The 20,269-nt window shown below is 41.9% G+C and overlaps 1 protein-coding gene across 1 annotated transcript in view; it reads left to right on the top strand.

Moving 5' to 3' along the window:
- LOC115459240 (serine/threonine-protein kinase Nek3-like) overlaps positions 1 to 20,269 on the top strand; it is a gene marked incomplete at its 3' end in the record, with an annotated part of 44,884 nt that overhangs the window by 7,282 nt on the left and 17,333 nt on the right. Inside the window, exons 4-10 of the mRNA XM_030189098.1 lie at positions 1,394 to 1,487; positions 7,021 to 7,118; positions 8,666 to 8,749; positions 9,068 to 9,135; positions 9,256 to 9,342; positions 12,968 to 13,022; positions 16,115 to 16,315. Coding sequence (XP_030044958.1) covers positions 1,394 to 1,487; positions 7,021 to 7,118; positions 8,666 to 8,749; positions 9,068 to 9,135; positions 9,256 to 9,342; positions 12,968 to 13,022; positions 16,115 to 16,315 — 687 coding nt within the window. The remainder of the gene's footprint in view (positions 1 to 1,393; positions 1,488 to 7,020; positions 7,119 to 8,665; positions 8,750 to 9,067; positions 9,136 to 9,255; positions 9,343 to 12,967; positions 13,023 to 16,114; positions 16,316 to 20,269) is intronic.

The raw sequence follows: 20,269 nt of genomic DNA, 5'->3' as shown, positions 1-20,269 counted from the left end.
AGAGCTCTTTGCTGAAGCCCTGTAAAAAAGCAGTTATATTTGATAACTGGTGAGAACAGCTATATGTCCTGATCTCTCCCAGGTACTTTCTAGGAAGTAAACAAATGTTTAGTGTTGATCCATATTTCAATTACCAGTTATTGTTTGCTGATTGCACATTTGTTTTTGTTTATTGTTCAAATGTGATAATAAACCTGTTTAGTTTGTTGTCTCTGCCTGTCTGGACTGATAAAGAATCCTGGTGGTTTGTGTGTTGGGTGTGTGAGTGCTTTCTGGGAACTGTGGGACCACTGGAAGTGTGGTCCCAGTAACCTAGAATTCACTGGGGATAATATGAGAGCGGGAGACTCTCCCAGAGGCGGTTGTGACCCAGTCGGTGAGAGGAGGGTGCAAGTATAGAGCACAAGCGGCAGTGCAGGCAGACCTGAGCTGTGCTGGGGATAGACCCTCTAATTGGCTGCAGGGTAACCCCAGGCAGATGGCTAGGCGTTGCATGACAGGGCATACAGCCATTTTCAAAACAGAAAAATGTCTATCACTTTTTTTTTTTAATGGCTATTTGCTAGATGTTTTTGTGCTCTATGCATTTATATTTTTGGTCCATTTTCAGAAAAAAACGTCCACGTGCAAAATGCACAAAATCAAGCCATTGGGATGTAGGAGGAGCCAGCATTCTTAGTAGACTGGCCACACAGACATCCCAGGAGAGCAGTGGGGCATCCTAGGGGGCACTTCAATGGATTTCAAATAAAAGCTCCCAGGTACACATGTCACCATTGCTCCCTTCCTTAGTGTCCCTCCGGACCGGCCCAGAATGTGACAGATGGGTTGTGTACACCTTCCAGCAGGTAGAGACTGAGAAAAACGTTGTGACTCTAGCCAGCCAATAAGAGCCCTTGCCAGCTAGAGAAAGATCCAGTAATCTCAGTCTCCAGCAGGTGGAAGGTGGTGAGCCCTTCAGTCTCAGTCTTTTCTATACTTTTTTCTCTTTTGGTTAACTTTTAAGTGTTGGTATGTCATCTGGTCATTTAGAGCACCTTTTTATGCCTTATTCATTATAAAAACAGTTCTAGTGCAAAACATCTTAGTTTTAGTCCTGGATAGTTTTGTTTTGTTCCATTATGGCAGAAAAACATCCTAAGTGTTAGGAACGCCCAAATCCCACCCTTAACATGCCCCGGGGACACCCTCTTGATTTGAACACACTTCTGATGGCCTTTAAAGAAAAAGTCTAAAAATTGATTTTGAAAATACCAACTTGGATGTTTTTGTGAGAAAAATGTCCAGAAGCACACATGCCACTTTTTGGATGTTTTTCTCTTTTGACAAAAAAGGCCCCTTGAACTGCATCTAAATATTTAAAAAGTTAAATAAGAGAGCCCTTTCTATTCAGTCTGCAGGTGCCATCCAGAATTGCAGGCAGGAAGCTGTTCTTTTAGCTAAAATGAAGCACCCCAATATCGTTGCCTTCTTGGAGTCTTTCGAAGGTATGTACCATAGACCATTTTAGTTTCTCTTGTCTTCAGGTTTCAGAAATTAGACTGTTGTGGGGTTTGTTTGTGTTGTGGGAGTATTAGTGATTGGGCTCAAATTACAGATATTTAATTTACAGTAAGTTTTTTTTTGTATTTTTTAATGTGGTTAGTCTTTTCAAGGAAAGTTTTTGAATTTTGCATTATGAAAACCAGGGGAGCCCAGTTCAAATCTCACTGCTGCTCCTTGTGATCTTGGGCAAATCACTTAACCGTTCATTGCCTCAGGTACCAACTCAGGTTGTAAATCCTCCAGGGACCAAAAAGTACTTACTATACCTGAATGTACAACAGTTCAATAGCTTTCAGGTACTAAATAAGAAATTAAGGGCCTCTTTTACCAAGCCACGCTAGCGATGCCAGGAATAACTAGTGCGGTTTGGTAAAAGAGGCCTTAAATAAAATAAGTAGGTAAAATAATACATTTGAAAAGGAACATTTTGTTACAATTTCATTTCTGGTAATATGATAAAGAAACTCTGGCATGTGGACTGTGTGCCAGCCTGCTCCTCTTTTTTTATGAGAGGAAGAAGCTGTGACTTTTAGTAAGGATTTTCTACATTCAGGTGAAGTCACAGACATTAAATAATCTGTCTTAACCAGTGATTCAGTATACCAGACAGAAAACTGTCTCATCATAGGTCTCTAGTTTGAAAAGTAAGTACTATTCCAGTGGTTCCCAAACCTGGTCCTGGAGGCACCCCAGCCATTTAGGTTTTCAGGATGTCCACAATAAAAATTCATGAGAGATTTGCATGTACTGCCTCACACCATGCAAATCTGTCTCATGAATATTCATTGTGGACATCCTGAATGGCTGGGGTGCCTCCAGGACCAGGCTTGGGAATCACTGTACTATTCTAATTGAAAATGTTTTTTTTTTTTTGGGGGGGGGGTTCATACCATCTACTAGATGATAAAAATTACTGAAGAAGTATACAGGACAAAACAGAAAGAACCAAGCCACAACCCTCCCTCATCAGCCTCCCCCACCTCACTAAACATTAACACTTCCTAGCTGTCCTTCATATACCATACCCCATAATTGAAAACCAACATATCCAAATACCAAAAAAACATTCTCCATACTCATCATAAAAGAAATATTAAAACTAATAAAACTCCCCTTCCTACTTCCAAACAGAGAGACCAGTCTACTCTTCAACACTCGCATTGATGAATGTATTTGCTCCTAAATATAAAGTATTTTGCTAGGGACACTTATTTGCACCTCAGCACTAAGATTTTGGTTAACTCTTTCTGATGTGTGTCTGTCTGAGAGAGACCCTATGCCCCCCCACAAAACTAAAATAGAAGGGTTGTTCTAGGAGAGCTATAAAAGCATCCAGATCTTTCTCTTACAAGTCTTTTAATGTATTCAAAGAGTCCTATTCTTTGCTTCTCACGACTACTGCAGACTTCTTGGACCTTTTTGCTACTGGGAATTGTTTTCATGGCACCACAGAGTTTTGCTAGGGACTATGGGGTGGCTCCTACTCTTTGAGCATCACTTCACTGGCATGATGTCACTGCAATCATCAGTGGGGACCTGGGAAGTGGGCTTGCAATTTTTGAACAACTTCTTTAAAAGTCAAGTTTGATGGGCCCCGATTTAGCTCTCCTAGTCCATTTTATTTATTTATTTAAGAAGAAGAGAAGGGAAAATAGGGACCCTCAGCAGATAGACGTTTAGATTGCATTCTGCATGTCATTGTCAGCCTCAAAACTGTGTACATTCATGCTGTCCAAAGTGCAAATTAAACTCCTGTAGGAAGCAAATTTTAAAGCAGCAGGACCAGCTAGAGCCTGCCAAATGGATGTTTTTTTTTGTTTTTAATCATTCCGTCTTTATTGAAATTTTATACACACCATTAACTTGGTCAAATACTATCAACTTATATAAAAACAATGTTGTCTAAGGTTTCCTTCAATAAATAGTTGCAGCAAATTTATATAATATACTTGACAACTGTTACAATTCTATTCATCTTTATTACATCTGTTAATCTCATAAACCTAACAATTATTGTCTAAAATCCCCATATACCTATCATTCATTCATCCACTCACACAAACTTAAATCTCTAAAACTAATATCAAAAACTATTATCAAAAACTATATCGTTACAATACCCAGAATGATTGTGTCACTTATAATCTCATCACAAAATATACTTTTTTCGGTAACAATGTTGGTGTAGAGCCTGTCAATTACACAGTCAATCAAAGCACCTTTTCTTCATTACGATCTTCACTTGATCCACTCGCTACCAGGTTCTAAACACTCTGTAGCCTTGTGAAGATCAATCCATTGTTCATATCAATTATCCACCACACCAGGCTCAGACCAAAGTTTTGTATTTCAACGTAAACCACAACTGATTTACTGTTTTCTATTGTGACAGGCTAATACACAAAATTACATTCAGCGTGACTCCAATCTTCACAGAACTATTGTTGAATCTTTTCCTTCAATTTCAAACTGCTTCTCAGGAGCTATCATCTCATTTGCTTACTGAGATAGTATTGCACAGACCCTACACGATCGTGTTTCGCAAAAATTGCGTCTTCAGGGGTCAGTAATCGGCTCTACAGGTGGCCAAACATTCAGCAGTCATGGATGTGCAGGTGGCTTCGTCTCAAAAGACGCCCACACATGCGCATGAATGATAGGTATATGGGGATTTTAGACAATTGTTAGATTTATGAGATTAACAGATGTAATAAAGATGAATAGAATTGTAACAGTTGTCAAGTATATTATATAAATTCAACTTATATAAAATGTGAACTTGTCAGCATAACACCAAAAAAGACACCAAGACATCAATTTTTACCCTTCTCTTCCCCCCCCCCCCCCCCCCCCTCCCAGCTTCTAGTTAAGGCCTTTTTACATATTTCACTTATTGCAATCCATAACTAAGAAGTCAATGAGACAAACATGCCAGAGGCAGTTAAAGTAGGAGAACAATAACCATAATTTTATATTAATTTTACACTAAGAGGGAAAAAAAGTAAGGAGAATCTTGCTTCATTCCTTGGTAGGTGGTTTCTCCCTCTGTTCTTTGATTTTTGACTGTTTTGCAGTGTTGTGTCTAAGTAAATGTGACTAGTTACTGTACTTAAGTATAAATTTTGTTACTTTTAAGTACAGGATAACATTTGTTACTTTTACTGAAGTAATAATTTCACCAACTTTTACTACTTTTACTCAGTTACATCTGATGTTTGCAGTTAAAAGTAAAAAGTAAATGTGGAAATGAGATGTAAATGATGATTCCACAGTAAACCAAATGAAGCAGCAAAACTGGGAACAGGATTTTGCTATTGCAAACCTCGTCACATAAACATTGGATCATCTCATCTTAAATTTTGCTGTTCAGCGAATATAGCCTATAAGAACAGTGGAGTTGCCAGTGTTTGTTGAATTGGTTACTGGTCTTTAGCCAAACAGAACAGAGATGAGTTTTGTCACTTTAAAGTGAAGATGAAACTGGGGCTTTTAGCAATTCTTGGTGAACAGATATATGTCTCTACTATAACAGACTGCTGGTCATTCCATGGGTGACTGTCCATTGGACTGATAGTCTTTAGAGAAAAAGCCTGCTTATCTGGCCTTAAGACTACAGGGTTCCCACACATTTGACATTCTTGCATCAGTTCTCAAAGATATTCCAATAGAGTTTGCCGTCAAACAAAAAATTGTTAGAGAAACTTTGTGAAAGCCTTCTTTGAATTAGACAGCATGACAATGATCATGAAGATGGAAGTGAAGGTGTATGTGTTGAATTAGATAGCACTTCTTCTAATGCAGATAATAATGACAATAATGATGGTAAAAGTACATGGAACGCAAGTGTTTCAGAGATTCCCTTGATTCAAATCTGCAGACGCAGTCAGAAGACATCGGTATTAATATTGTAATCTGGCCTGATTTGAAGGAACTTTTTATCAGACTGAACAATCCACTTTCTACTAGTGCTATTGTTGAAAACCTTTTCAGCTATGCTGGATTAATGACTCATAAGTACACTCGCATGAATGACAGTCATTTTCAAAAATGTAGATTTACTAAAAGCAAAGTGAATTGAATTGTAGGGCAGTAAAGTTGTTGGGATAAAAATGTTAACAATAGTTGCATTCATTGTAGTTGCGGTGCTTTTACTTTTTACTCAAAAAGTATTGTATTAAGTAATAACTAAATTTTTAAATGTGTTTTTCACTCTATCTTTACTTAAGTGTTAAAATATACATTTATTTTTACTTTTACTTACCGTATTTTACGGACTATAAGACACACTTTTTTCCCCCAAAATTTGGGAGGAAAATGGGGGGTGCGTCTTATAGTCAGAAGGTAGAGATTTAGCAGGCCTCCAGCCCTCCGAGTTCGGGATCGCCCTCCCTAGGGTTACCTCCCCTCCCCCCGGCCCTGTCACCACCTCTCCCCTTACTCACGCGATTTTCCCTGGTGGTCTAGTGACGTCGGGGCAGGAAAGAGCCCCCTCTTTCCCGCCCAGCGCGCTGCTCTGCATCCTCCTGTATGCTGCCTGTGAGGCTGTGACGGTCTCGGCGAGATTCAAAATGGCCACCGAGAATTGAAGTCTCGCGAGGCCACTTCAATTCTCAGCGGCCATTTTGAATCTCGCCGAGACCGTCACAGCCTTACAGGCAGCATACAGGAGGATTCAGAGCAGCGCGCTGGGCAGGAAAGAGGGGGCTCTTTCCTGCCCCGACGTCACTAGACCACCAGGGAAGATCGCGTGAGTAAGGGGAGAGGTGGTGACAGAGCCAGGGGGGAGGGGAGGTAACCCTAGGGAGGGCGATCCCGAACTTGGAGGGAGGGATTCGGACAAGACGCACCGGAGCACCTAGGTTTTAGAGGAGGGAAAAAGTGCGTCATAGTCCGAATATTTTTTTTCCTATTTCCCTCCTCTAAAACCTAGGTGCGTCTTATGGTCCAGTGCGTCTTATAGTCCGAAAAATACGGTAAGTATTCTGACCTAGTACTTGGAATAATACTGCTGTTTTGTATTTTCGTTGATGTTGAATTTCCCTGGCCTCAGTTCAGTTCTGTGAACTCAAGGTCTTGGACATTGTGCATCTTTCTCCTAAAATTGCTTAGCCAATCTCTGGAGCTCTCTCTTGTTGTCATTGCTCTTCATCCAGTAGAAATTTGACTTTGTAGCACAGAAAGAGAGACATGGCCACAAATGGGAAAAACCGGAGCTGGTTACTGATGGCTATATTTAAAACGAGATGCTAAAAAATACATTTCTCAGAATTGGTAGAAATGACTTTTGAACAAATGTTAGGAGATGCACCAGAGGAAGAAGGGTTAAGGAACCATATAATGCTTTACTGAGAGGTTAGGAAATGATCTACTATGTTCACTTGTGCAGCATGCATGCAAGGCCTAATTAACTGTGCTAAAGAAACACTAGGCCTCAAGTCTGAAGTGATCTCTCACATTAGTGCTGTTTGCCTGCAGCTGACGGTCACCTCCATATAGTGATGGAGTACTGCGATGGTGGGGACCTCCTGCAGACAGTTAAAAGGCAGAGAGGAAAGCTGTTTCCTGAAGAAAAGGTGAGAGCTAAACTTGGTAACTGGAAAATCTTGATTCCTGATTGTTAAGCATTTAACACTAGTAAAAAAAAAGGCCTGTTTCTGAAAGAAATGAAACGGGCACTAGCAAGGTTTTCCTCGGAGTGTGTGTATGTTTGAGAGAGTGTGTGTGAGAGTGACTGTGTGAGAGAGCGAGAGAGTGAATGTGCGAGTGTGTATGAGAGAGAGTGAGACTGGGTGTGAGTGTGTGTGAGATTGAGAGTGTGTGCCACCCCCCTCCCTCCCTCCCTTCGAGTTCCAGGGTCGTCCCCTCCCTTCCTTCGAGTTCCAGGGACATCCCCTCCCTCCCTTCGAGTTCCAGGGCCCCCCTTCCCTCCCCCCCTCCCTCCTCCCTCCTCCTTTCTCCCTCCCAGTTCCAGGGTCGTGTCCCTCCCTTCCTCCCTCCCTCCCTTCCAGTTCCAGGCCCCCTCCCTACGAAGTTTGAAAGTCATCTTGACTTACCTCTTTGGGGTTACAGCGGCCGCCAGCAGCAGTAAAAGGTGTGCAGGCTCGGCCTTTTTCTCTCTCTCAGCTGTGGTCCCGCCCTCATTTCCTGTTTCCGCAAGGACGGGACCACAGCTGAGACAGAGAAACGGGCCTAGGCTGCACGCCTTTTACCGCTGCTGGCGGCCGCCGTAACCCTGACTTGGTAAGTGAAGATGGAATGACCGGCACCGATACCTGAGCGGGAAGTGAGAGGGACGTGGGTTGCGGAGGAGAATGGCAGTGATGCAGAGTCCGATGACAGCGAGACAGAGGCAACCACAGTAACATCTCCTGATGTCAGGCACGCAGGCTTCTACTGTGGGAGAGTGACGTCAGGAGATGGTTATGAATTCAGGTAGCCTCCTCGGAACGTTGGAGGAGCAAATTATTATATTAGATGGAATATACAAAATTGAGTGCTAATGGCCTTTCTTGCTAGTGACTGGGTATTTTTCTGGCTTCCGTATGGATTTGCATATAGAGTAAATGGCATCTTTTTGAAATCCAGTAAATAAAAGTTGTTAGAATTCACAATTCTATAGACTGTTTTGTTTTGGGTTTGTTTGTTTTTTTTTGTCAGATTTGAGAGAGATGCCTCCATCTGTGTTAAAAATACTTATTCAAGGTTGCTTTGTGCTGTTTTCTTATATTTGGGAGGAGCCAATATCTCTTAAGATATATTCCCATATTTTGGGAGATAACTTAATTGAGAAACTCTCTGTTCTCTTCTGCCTACTACCAGAAAAGAAAATCCCTCTTTATCTTTAGCATTAGAAGCCTTGTGAAGGTAGGTACAACCCCTCTGGATTGTGAAGATTTAATCCTAGATCTAGTAGTGGTTTTGAACTTACTTACCAACAGGTTTCTTCTAGAACAATGTACTGCCACCAGAATGCTATATTATTGTGATAGAAAGAAGGAACAGGGCCCTCAATTTTTTTTCTCACCTGTTCATTCAATAGCGTTACGACATTAATGTTCACCATTTTCTGTTACAGTTATTCTTCAGAGCCCCCCCCCCCCCCCCCCCATTTTTTTAACAGATACTTCATTGGTTTGTACAAATGTGCCTTGCTGTGCAACATATTCATGACCAACTAGTGCTGCATAGAGACATCAAGTCCAAGGTACGTAGGGTGCATGGCATGGGCTAAGCTGGATAGAATGAAAGGCTAGGCCTTTCCTGCTTTCCAGCCCTTCCCCCACCTCTCCAAAAAGTTTTGGGTTTATATGTTGAATTATGGTACTTTGGCTGTCCTCACTATCTCAATGAGCTCTCCTCTCTGTCCCACAGCATCCCTGATGTTCTAACTTTAGGACACACACATATACTCTCTCTTTTATTTTCTCTGTTGCTCTGTGTATGTTAATTGTTTGGCTTCTGTATTCTCTGCTTCCTTTAGGTCATATGGGTTCATGCCGTGCTTTTTGTTTTTTCAATGTAGAATATATTTCTCACCCAGAGTGGAACTGTAAAATTGGGAGACTTTGGATCTGCGCGGCTTCTTCGCAGGTACGCAAATCTCCTTGGTAGCATCAACGGTATGGATTAAATGCTGGACTGTTACTGAAAAAGCCCTTTGCTGCTAGTAATGCAGTCAGCTGAATTTCCTTTTGTCCTTGTTCCCACTAGTTCGATGGCCTATGCTCGTACCTATGTTGGAACACCTTATTATGTGCCTCCAGAAATCTGGGAGAACCTGCCTTACAATAACAAAAGGTATATGACCTATGTATGTGTAACATGGGGGAAGAGGTGAAGAGGGGGATGTGACAGACACCTTCAAAGACCTTTAAGCATAAAGAAGGGAAAAGAAACTGACCTGTTCGGAAGAAGTGAAATATTGTGTCAAAGAAAGTGACGTCAGCCTAGAGCAATGGTTCTCAAACGTGTCTTGGGGGACCACCAGCCAGTTGGGTTTTCAGCATACCTCTAATGAATATGCATGAGAGACATTTGCCTATAATGGAGGTGACAGGCATGCAAATATCTTTTATTCATATTTATTAGGGATATGCTGAAAACCCGACTGGTGGTGGTCCCGCAAGACAGGTTTGAGAACCATCAGCCTAGAGGACAGTAGACCCAGATGCAACTTTAAAATGGAAAGGATGCTGGCTAAACGGCATGGCCTTCTCATGGAGGTGATGAGGACAAACACAGGAACAGAATGTAAGAAAGTATGGAACAAGCACAGAGGATCTGGAAAATGGTGGAAACCTGAATGTAAAGCAAGAGATCAGCTAAGGACTTTCAGGTATAAGACCAATAAGGCGTGAGTCGTGATAAGTTTATAGTTAGCCATGATAACAAAGTATTATTTATGAGAGACGTCCATGGGTATACGGAAAGCTTTGAAGACAAAGGGCAGTATTACCACAGATAAAAAGGGTCCTTGAAAGATGTAATCTTTTATTTAAAACCCGACGCGGCCATATTTCGCTCTCAGGGCTGATCAGAGGTATAATGATGTAAATCCCAATGTCAAAAACAAGATGATTTTAATAATAGAATAAAACAGCAATATCAAACTGCCCTCATAATGTCTCTCACATAATATTACAGCATGAGTCAGTCTGTCCAAAAGCTTTGAAGACAAGGTATGTCACAGTGTTGAGGGAGATTTCAAAATTTTAGACACATTTTTGCATTCATTGTATTTGTGCAAGCAGTTAGATAACACAGATTTTCATGATGCATTTGTTCCAGTTCAGAGAGGTGTACTGTCCAGTGGGTTTCCATTTGAGACAAGTTAGTGACAGAATGTCTTAGGAGCCTTTTCAACATGCTGCATGAGATTAAAAGATGTGTAAGATCTGTGACTCCAAAGATATTAGCCTAAGAATCTCACAGGAGGACTGAATGCCTGCAAAATATTTATTTGCAAAACCACTTTCATCATCCCTCATACAAGCATCCAAAAAGTGGCACAAAGCGGCGGATGGACATTTTTTTGTCAAAAACGTCCAAACCACTATTTTTTAAACCCATTTTTTAAAAATCTTGTTTATTATCAACCAAATACACCCGTATACAAGCAAAGAAGGAAAGAAAGAAAGAGACAAAAACGTTATCAGTGCATAGATATGCTTCCTACAAGTGATTTGTGTTTTTACAATCCCCCCCTCTGCTTCCCACCCTCCTCCTTTGAAACCCATTTTTAAGATGCTTTTCTATTCAGTTCATCTGCAGTGCATCCAAATCACAATGGAGTGTGTTGGGGGCAGGATTTGGATGTTCCCAGAACTTGGACGTTTTTCTGCTATAACAGAACAAAGCAAAAATGTCCAAGGCTAGAAGTTAGTCCAAAGAAGAGCAGAACACATGTCTTAGTATAATAAATAGGCTTTATTTGTGCCACTCTGTAAAAAAAAGTCCCGAGAGGCTGTTGCAGGGGCTAAAACAACCATCGCGGTCTCAAAAGGCACAAACACGCAATAGAGCTAAAATCCAATGAAAGCAGCAACAGTCAGCCTTGCAGCTTGCAGGGTAGATAGAAACACAGCAACCGTCTCCCTCATTCAAGAGAACTCAATGATAGTGTCAGATGTTATGGCCAGTCCTATTACAGCAGCAAGCAGGTTCCTGGAGTAGCCTAGTGGTCGATGCAGTGCACTGTGGAGAAGGGAACCCAGGTCCCATATCCCACTCTAACTGTTAAACTTGTGGTAGAACGTTTGAGCTGTCCAAAACCCACCAAAAACCTACTGTACCCACATGTAGGTGACACCTGCAGCCATAAGGACTATTGTTGTGGTGTACAGTTGGGTATAGTAGGTTTTTGATGGGTTTTGAAGGGCTCCCCATATAATATAAGGGGGTAATGATGAGACGTGTACCTAGGGCCTTTCCTGTGAAGTCCACTGCCGTGCCCCCTAGGCTGCCCCACTGCTCTGCTAAGATGTCTGTGTGGTCAGTCTACTAAGTAATGCTGACCCCCCCCCCCCCCCCCCCCCACCAACACACACACACACACAAGATCCCAATAGCTTTTTGTGTATTTTTTTCTTGGATGCTTTTTGTTTGTTTGTTTTGAAAATGGTCACAAAAGAAAAACGCATTGAGCAGAAAACATCTACAAATGTCTAGGGAATGGCCATTTTTGAAGCAAAAAGATAGACCTTTTTCAGGTTCAAAAATCACTATGTTCCCCACTTGATTTTTTGAACATTTTCAGCAAAACGTCCAAAATCGGATTTAGATGTCATATTGAAAATGGCTGCATAATGACAGTGTCTTCCTCTCAATTTTACTGTACAATGATTCAAGTACAGAACTATGCTATAAAACAGACAGTTTTCCTTTCATGTCCTGCTCTGTAAACTGGAAGTGGCAGGTTTTGTGATATTATTTTATAAGGATACATAAGTGTCTATGTTCTCTTTATAAAGCAACCCCCTATTTTAATTTCCTAGTTAGGTCAACTGTTATAAAATTATCTCTAAAGGACTTTGATGTTTCACTTATATATACTGTTGTTTATCAACATTTGCTTATTTCTGATCCGATGAAGAAGGGTTATCTTCGAAAGCTAATCAAAAAAATATATTGTTAGTCCAATAAAAAAAAGATATCATCTTATTTTCTTTTCTATGTTTTATTTTATTTCTATTGATTATCTCTAAAGGACAAAAGTAGGCTCCAGTTGATGAGCCTGTTGTACACAGTCTCTACAGATTTCACATTCCTTCTGATCTTCTCAAGGAATTTTTGCAGAAATCCTGTGCAAATCTTTATACTACTGTGTCTATCTAGGCCCAGTAGGCACTGATCTATTTTTATCTCCATCTAGTGCAGGGGCGTAGCTAGGTGAGGGCATGGGCCCCCCACAGATTAAGCCCTGGCCCCCTCTACTTTGGACCCCCCCTCCCGCTGCTACCCTCCCCTGTCGCCGCCGCCAGGTACCTTTGCTGGAGTCAGAAACAGATCATCAGCGAAGGCGCTGGAGTCGACCGGTGCGGAAGAAGACTTCGGCTGGTGGGCGTTGAGGACCCCCGCCAGCAAAGGTATCTGGCAGCAACGGGGGAGGTTCGGCAGGGGTGGTCGGCGGCGGGAGGGGGGTCCAAAGTGGCAGGGGTGGTCGGCAGCTGGGGGAGGTGGGCTAAACTGTGCCCCCCACCTCAGGCTCTGGACCCCCCTCCCACCGAGGTCTGGCTACACCCCTGATATTCTAGTGAATCCTTCTTCTCTGGTACTGAGCTAAGAGTGAGGGTTCTCTAGGTACCTAGGACTGGAGGAAAACAGGTATCTTTATAAAGATGTTTTTCTGAAGCTGATAAAAAAGGGAACAATGGTGTTGATGGTTTCTCTACTCTAACAGGACTTGTGATTTTTAAATCTTCAGTGACATCTGGTCCTTAGGATGTGTTTTATATGAACTCTGCACTCTAAAGCATCCAGTAAGTGTGTCTTAAATCACAAACTAAAATGTTCTCCCACATTGTTTGCCACTTTTCTGCAACCCCTCTACAAAATATTAATAGCAATGCTCAACTTTTTTTCCTGTTGAATTCACTTCTTGATCTGTCCAAGCTTTCTCCAAGGTACAGTAAAGCAGACATTTCTTTGAATGACAACGAATGTCTTACTGTAGATCGTTCTGCTAAGGTGCTCAGTGTGCCTCTGAGCTCTTAAGTTAACAGTTTATTTTTAAAAAGCATTTTTTAAGCTTAAACATCTTAGACTTGTTTAATCCTATATTTTTTCTATTGACCATTTTGCTCTTTTAGTGTGATTTCTAATATTTTTGCAGTTGGGTTATTGCAATTTATTGTATGCTGGTATTTTGACTGAAATAATGAGAAAAATTCAACTTATATAAACTACTGGTACTAAACTGATTTACGGGTCTAGGAAATTTGAGGGGCCCTTTTGCAAAGGTGCACTGAAAAACGGCCTGCGGTAGTGTAGACGCGTGTTTTGGGTGCGTTCAGAATCATTTTTCAGCGCACCAGTAAAAAATGCCTTTTTAAAATTTTTGCCGAAAATGGACATGTGGCAAAATTAAAATTGCCACGCGTCCATTTTGGATCTGAGACCTTACTGTCAGCCAATGACCTAGCAGTAAGGTCTCACGCGGTAACCAGGGCGGTAATGGTCTACGCGCGTAAAATGCCGATTACCACCCGCGTGCCAGAAAATAAAAATATTTTCCGGTGTGCGTGGCAGACACGTGCCAAAAATGAAATAACCACAAGGACCACGCGGTAGCCGGGTGGTAACTCAAAATTGATGTGCATTGGGTGGCCGTAGGTGCCTACGAGGCTTAGTAAAAGGGCCCCTGAGAGGGCAACTCTAGTATTGATGAAATTACACTAGCTCCCCTTTGAAGCTAGAATAATATTTAAATTGGCACGTTTTGCACATAAATAAGTTTTGATCAGGTATATGCATATTTAACAGCTAATTACACTGCCAAATCTCAGAAGATCTTGACTGACTGATCGCTACTTGCTAAGTTTCCAACCTCTAGAGGTATTCACTTCAAAAACGTTATTGGCAGTTCTTTTGTGTATTGGACTGTTTTGATTCGGAACAAACTTCCATATCTGTTAAACAACACTCTTATTTTTCCTTTTGTAAAAATTTGAAAATATTTATTTCAGAAATAGTTTGTTCATGTGTGTGCGCTCTATGTGTGCACATGAGTGTTTTATAAAATCTGTACATAACATTGAAACTCACCCAAACTATATCCCTCAGGAACTCCTACGAGCATTGGCATACTTTTTACGTACGTATGTATTTGCATAACTCAAGAGCTTTTTCTGCCTGTAAAACAGGCTTTGCATGTGGAAACAGGTTTATAAAATTACTTCAAATGTGACTCTGTACTATTCAGTAATCTTAAAGTACACATAGCTAGTAGTAACATATAGGGTCACTTAAACAATAATTTAATGGTAATATTTTTATCATAATTGTTTTTGCTGTTCATTTTATATTGTGGCAGCAGATATGTTGACAGAAATAACAGATTACCTTGTGCACATGTTGGCTGTGATGTCATAGATGACATCACATTCGTGTTCCAATTCCAATTAGATCCCATTTCTTGTGAGGTGGTCTGTCAACATGGCTTCCTGACGTATGTATGTGCACCCTTGGGGAAGAGGTGAGAAGAGAGAGATGTGACAGAGACCTTATGGTCTTTAGCTGCAATACTAGCAGCTATCCACACAGGCAGTCTTCTGCCTGCATGACATCCCTGCATCGGGACCTTTGCTCTGATGCAACAAGAAGTTGTATCAGAGCAAAAATCCTGATACTGGCGGGAGACTGCCTATTTGGATTGCTGCTAGTACAGCTAGAGACTGTAAGAAGTAAGGAGGACTGTGATTGGGGGGGGAAGAAGAAGAGGGAGTGGGAGATGCAGGACTTGCATGGAGGACAGGGGGGGGGGATTCAAGAGAGACATAAACTGGAGCAGGACTCTCATGGAGATGGGAGGACAGGAGAAATGAAGGAAAAAAAATACTGAATTTTATACACATACCCCACATTCTATAAATGGCATTAAAAATTGTGTGTGCAAACTTGGGCATGTGCAGAGTTTAATTGAATAATACGCCAATTAGCACCAATAATTGGGCTTTTAACAATAAATTATCGGTGCTAATTGGCATTAATTAAAATTTACCTGCACATTTTTAGGTACAAAAATGAATGGGCTGCAACGCATTTGCAACACCGGTAATTGCTAGCATGATTTAGTAAAAGAGGCTCCTAGTTAACACAACTGAACGTACTGTAGATGTTCTGCTTGTACATACAATCTACATGTAAGTGCCAAATGTTGGCCGCTGTCCTGGGGATTCTATACAGGTTGCCCAAAGTTGGGTGTGCAAATTTGGCACAAATCCCAAATCCACGTATAAACTAACTAGTTAATGAGCTATTAACTACAGTACTATGTAAGCCACATTGAGCCTGCAAATAGGTGGGAAAATGTGGGATACAAATGTAACATAATATTAATAATTGGTGTTAATTGGCAGTCATTTGGGTTTACATGCAGATCTGCCCTGATCCCTATTCTGTCAAATGTACACTTAAATTTTATAGTGTGGTCACTCGAAAGGGGGTGTGGCCATGGGTGGGTCAGGAGTGTTCCCAGAATTTAGGATGATGTTATAGAATAGAGTCATTTACACGCCCAACTGCCATTAGCTGTGTGCTAAGCTAGTATTCTGTAAAGGATGCTTCGTGCAAAGTGCCCTTTGCAGAATACTAGTTTAGCCAGATCTTTCCGGCACAATTTATAGAATTCTCTCCATAATGTTAGTGCATTTTTAAAAAATGGCTTTGTTCTGCATTTAACATGTAAACTTAGAATATCAGGCTTGTTAAGTTTAATGTTCTATATTCAGATAAGTTGATGAAAAGGAATAACACAGGTCCTTATGCATAGTAACATGGGGAATAAACAAGTGAACTGTCCCCATCTTCTGGCCTTTCCTTTAGATGCTTTTAAATCGATTTTCCTGTTTAGTTCCAGGCAAATGGTTGGAAGAATCTCATTCTTAAGATTTGTCAGGGCTCCTACAGTCCACTTCCAACGCAGTACTCCTATGAGCTGCACTACCTCATGAAACAGATGTTCAAGAGAAGTCCTAAGCACCGTCCTTCAGTGACCACAATCCTCACCCGAGGCCACCTAGCAAAGCTCATCCGAAGATGCATGCCAGCAGAGGTATGGGATCAGGGAGCAGCAGAAACGTTTTTGATTGGAGGGAGGGAACAATCTCCTCACTGCCCCTCTCCCCAAGCCCCTTAATTGCTGATGCCATGTTCAGCAAAATGTTGGGCTTCTTCCTATGTATGGAGCCACAGAGATGATCACAGCTGTCTATTTGTGCAAAGTTTCCTTTAACCAGGGGTTCTCAACCCAGACCTCAGGACACACGTAACCAGTCAGGTTTTCAGGATACGCACGATATGTATGAGGAGCTGGCTTTGTAGATGCTTGGGCACCCCCAATATTGAGCAAACTCCTTGACTATGTCTAGGAAAGAGTAGTCTCCATTGGGTTAACACTCCCAATCATTTTGAAAAGTTGGCTCCTATGACATTTATCTCATGCATATTCATTGTGATATCCTGAAAATCTGACTGGCTATCTGTTTCCCAAGGACTGGGTTGAGATCCCCCTGCTTTAAGCTAATGATTTGTACTTTTCTTAATAACCTCAAAGGGTTCAGTAGGTTGAAATGCTCCTAATGGGCCTATCATCCTAAATAAACTCTACCACTTTAAAAAAAATAATGGGCTTATTGACTGAGAGCACTTGCTGAGTATGTATATAAATTTGGCTGTATAGTTTGGATGTGAAGGAGTAGCCTAGTTAGAGCACCAGACTTGACATCCAGGAGTGCCCGGTTCAAATCCCACTGTTGCTTCTTGTGATCTTGGGCAGGTCACTTAACCTTCCATTGCCTCAGGTTCAAAATTAGATTGTGAGCCCTCCAGGTACAGGGAAATACCTAGTGTACCTGAATGTAACTCACCTTGAGCTACTACTGAAAAAGGTGTGAGTAATATCCAAATAAATGTATTTATTTATTCAAAACTTACTATACTGCTTTAACTGGCAGGCAGAGCAAAGCAGTTTATACTTCTAAAAAATCACAAACAATAAAATAGGAAGAAAAAAAAGGAACTACAGTGTGTAATAGGTAATAACACATACCATTCATTATAAAACTGACAAGAATACACAACACATACTTCTAGGAAAAATAATAATAAATGTGTTTTTGACTCATCCCTCCCATTCTTCACAACCCTACATCCAGGTATAAAATAACCTACTAGACATAGTGGCTGGCAATATGAACTGCCAAACTTGGAGCACAAAACTTTCAGCAGGAAAACCTGTCTAGGGGGAAAAGTAAAAACCAGCTGCTTTTTACATGTGCTGGAAATGCTTTGATTTAATTTTTGTTTTGGGAGGTATGTGACCAAGATCAACCTAGAAAAGCCAAAATGTCCTGATAGTTCCCCAAATTCTATATATAGCGTTCAAAATTGTGTGTGCAAATTTGGGCATCTGCGCAAGCCAATTAGTGCCAATAATCGGGCATAAAAATTATTGTTGCTGATTGGCAACAATTTGAATTTACATGCACATCTTCTTAGTCGGGATTCTATAAAGATGCGTATGTAAATTTTTACGTGCAATCTGAAAGGGGTGTGGCCATGGGAGGGGCATGGGCGAATCAGGGGCATTCCTAGAATTTGAATGCCTAGTTTAGATTTACTGCAGGTTTCAGTGGGTGTAAATCCTTGTGCCCAAAACAGGGCGTGGATCAAGGCACTAAGCGCTATTCTATAAACAGTGCCCAACTTGAAGCACCGTTTACAGCATAGGGCTTAGTTCTCATTTTTTTGGTGCCTAAATTTGAGCGCCATATACTGAATTTAGCCCAATATGTTTACCATCAAGTATAATGATTGATCAGTAAAGAGAGGCTGTATTTGGCTGGGGTGATGAAAGCTATTTCTTTACAGAACCACAAGTAATGAGAATATGTACTGTACATTGTGGGGGTAAATCTGTAAAGGGCACCTGAAATCTGGGCGCTAAACTAGCGTTCTGTAACAGCAAATTTAGGCACTGTCACGTATGCTTGCTCTCTGGCAAATGTAAATGTGAGCACCTAAATGCAGCAGTTAGACGCCTGACAGTATTCAATAAAACACGTGCTGAAATAGTGGAACTCCCATGTAAATACCCCATTTGCAGTTACCTGCTAGAACACATGGAGGGGCATAATCGAAAGGGACGCCCAAGTTTTGCTGAGGACGTCCAAGTTTTGCTGATGACGTCCTCGCAAAATGACCCAATGGAGGGGCGGGGAAACCCATATTATCGAAACAAGATGAACGTCCATCTTTCATTTCGATAATACGGTTGAGGACGCCCAGATCTTGACATTTAGGTTGTCCTTTAGAGATGGTCGTCCCTGGACTTGGTCGTTTCTGATTTTCGGCGATAATGGAAACCAAGGACGCCCATCTCAGAAACGACCAAATGCAAGCCCTTTGGTCGTGGGAGGAGTCAGCATTCGTAGTGCATTGATCCCCCTGACATGCCAGGACACCAGCTGGGCACCCTAGGGGGCACTGCAGTGGACTTCATAAATTGCTGCCAGGTACATAGCTCCCTTACCTTGTGTGCTGTACACCACTACCATAGCCCTTATGGATGAAGGAGGGACACCTAGATGTGGGTACAGTGGGTTTTGGAGGGCTCACATTTACCACCACAAACGTAACAGGGAGGGGGGATGGGCCTGGGTCCGCCTGCCTGAAGTGCACTGCAACCACTAAAACTGCTCCAGGGACCTGCATACTGCTGTGATGGACCTGACTATGACATTTGAGGCTGGCATAGAGGCTGGTACAAAATATTATTACAGATTTTTTTTTAGGGTGGGAGGGGGTTAGTGACCACTGGGGGGAGTAAGGGGAGGTCATCCCCGATTCTCTCCGGTGGTCATCTGGTCAGTTCGGGCACCTTTTTGTGCCTTGGTAGTAAGAAAAACAGGACCAGGTAAAGTCATCCAAGTGCTCGTCAGGGACGCCCATTTTTTTTCCATTATGGGTCGAGGACGCCCATGTGTTAGGCACGCCCAAGTCCTGCCTTCGCTACGCCTCCAACACGCCCCCATGAACTTTGGTCGTCCCTGCGATGGAAAGCAGTTGGGGATGTCCAAAATCAGCTTTCGATTATACCGATTTGGGCGACCCTGTGAGAAGGACGCCCATCTTCCGATTTGTGTCGAAAGATGGGCGTCCCTCTCTTTCGAAAATGAGTCTGTTAGGCACCCAGTTACAGAATAGCTCCTTAAGGTACTATGGAGCTTCAGTGCAGTTGTTCCCCCGTTTTGGTGCTTAATTACCACTAACTTCCAAAAGTTAGGTGCCTGATTGGTGCCTAACTTTTGGTGCACTATATAAAAGTACCCCCCCCCCCCTTTGTGTGTAATGAGATTCTTTTAATTTATTTGCAATTTCTAAAATCTAGGCATGTGTAAATGAACATTTTGAAAGAATGTGGTTCATATAAATAATTTTCATAGCTCTGAAAATCAAAAGTTCATTTTCATCCTCTAGACCAAACCAAACTAACAAGTTATGTCCTCCTACCAGCAGAGGGAAGCTGAACTCTTCCAGTGACAACACTGGTATAAGAAGGGTGAAGCCTGGAACTGGTACAGCAGAATTTCTTCAATGTAGGCTTGGCTCCCCAGGGTACACTCCATGGGCTTGAAGTACAGTCCCTTGACCAATGTTGTCTCTGGCACCCAGGAATCACTCCATGGACCCAAGGGTGAGGGCACACATGAGACCACTCCAGTGGGTCTTATAGACATAGGGAAAGCCACTACTTATCCCTGGGATCAGTAGCATTGAGACTTGCTACTATATGGGATTCTGCAAAGTACTTGTGACCTTGATTGGCCACGGCTGGAAGCAGGATACTGGGTTAGATGAACCATCAGTCTGACATAGTATGGCTGTTCTATGCTGTTATGTCACGTTGATCTCTCCAGTCACAGAAATTCAAGGTCCAGCTCCTGTTTTCATCATCCCTAAGGGATCATCTAGCTTGGTGGAACCTACCAGCCTACCTTCTAAAAGG

Source organism: Microcaecilia unicolor, unplaced genomic scaffold, assembly GCF_901765095.1.
Source record: "Microcaecilia unicolor unplaced genomic scaffold, aMicUni1.1, whole genome shotgun sequence".
In the NCBI taxonomy this organism is placed as follows: domain Eukaryota; kingdom Metazoa; phylum Chordata; class Amphibia; order Gymnophiona; family Siphonopidae; genus Microcaecilia; species Microcaecilia unicolor.
Note: the sequence above shows the minus strand (reverse complement) of the source record. Positions and strands in the feature narration are given on the sequence as shown.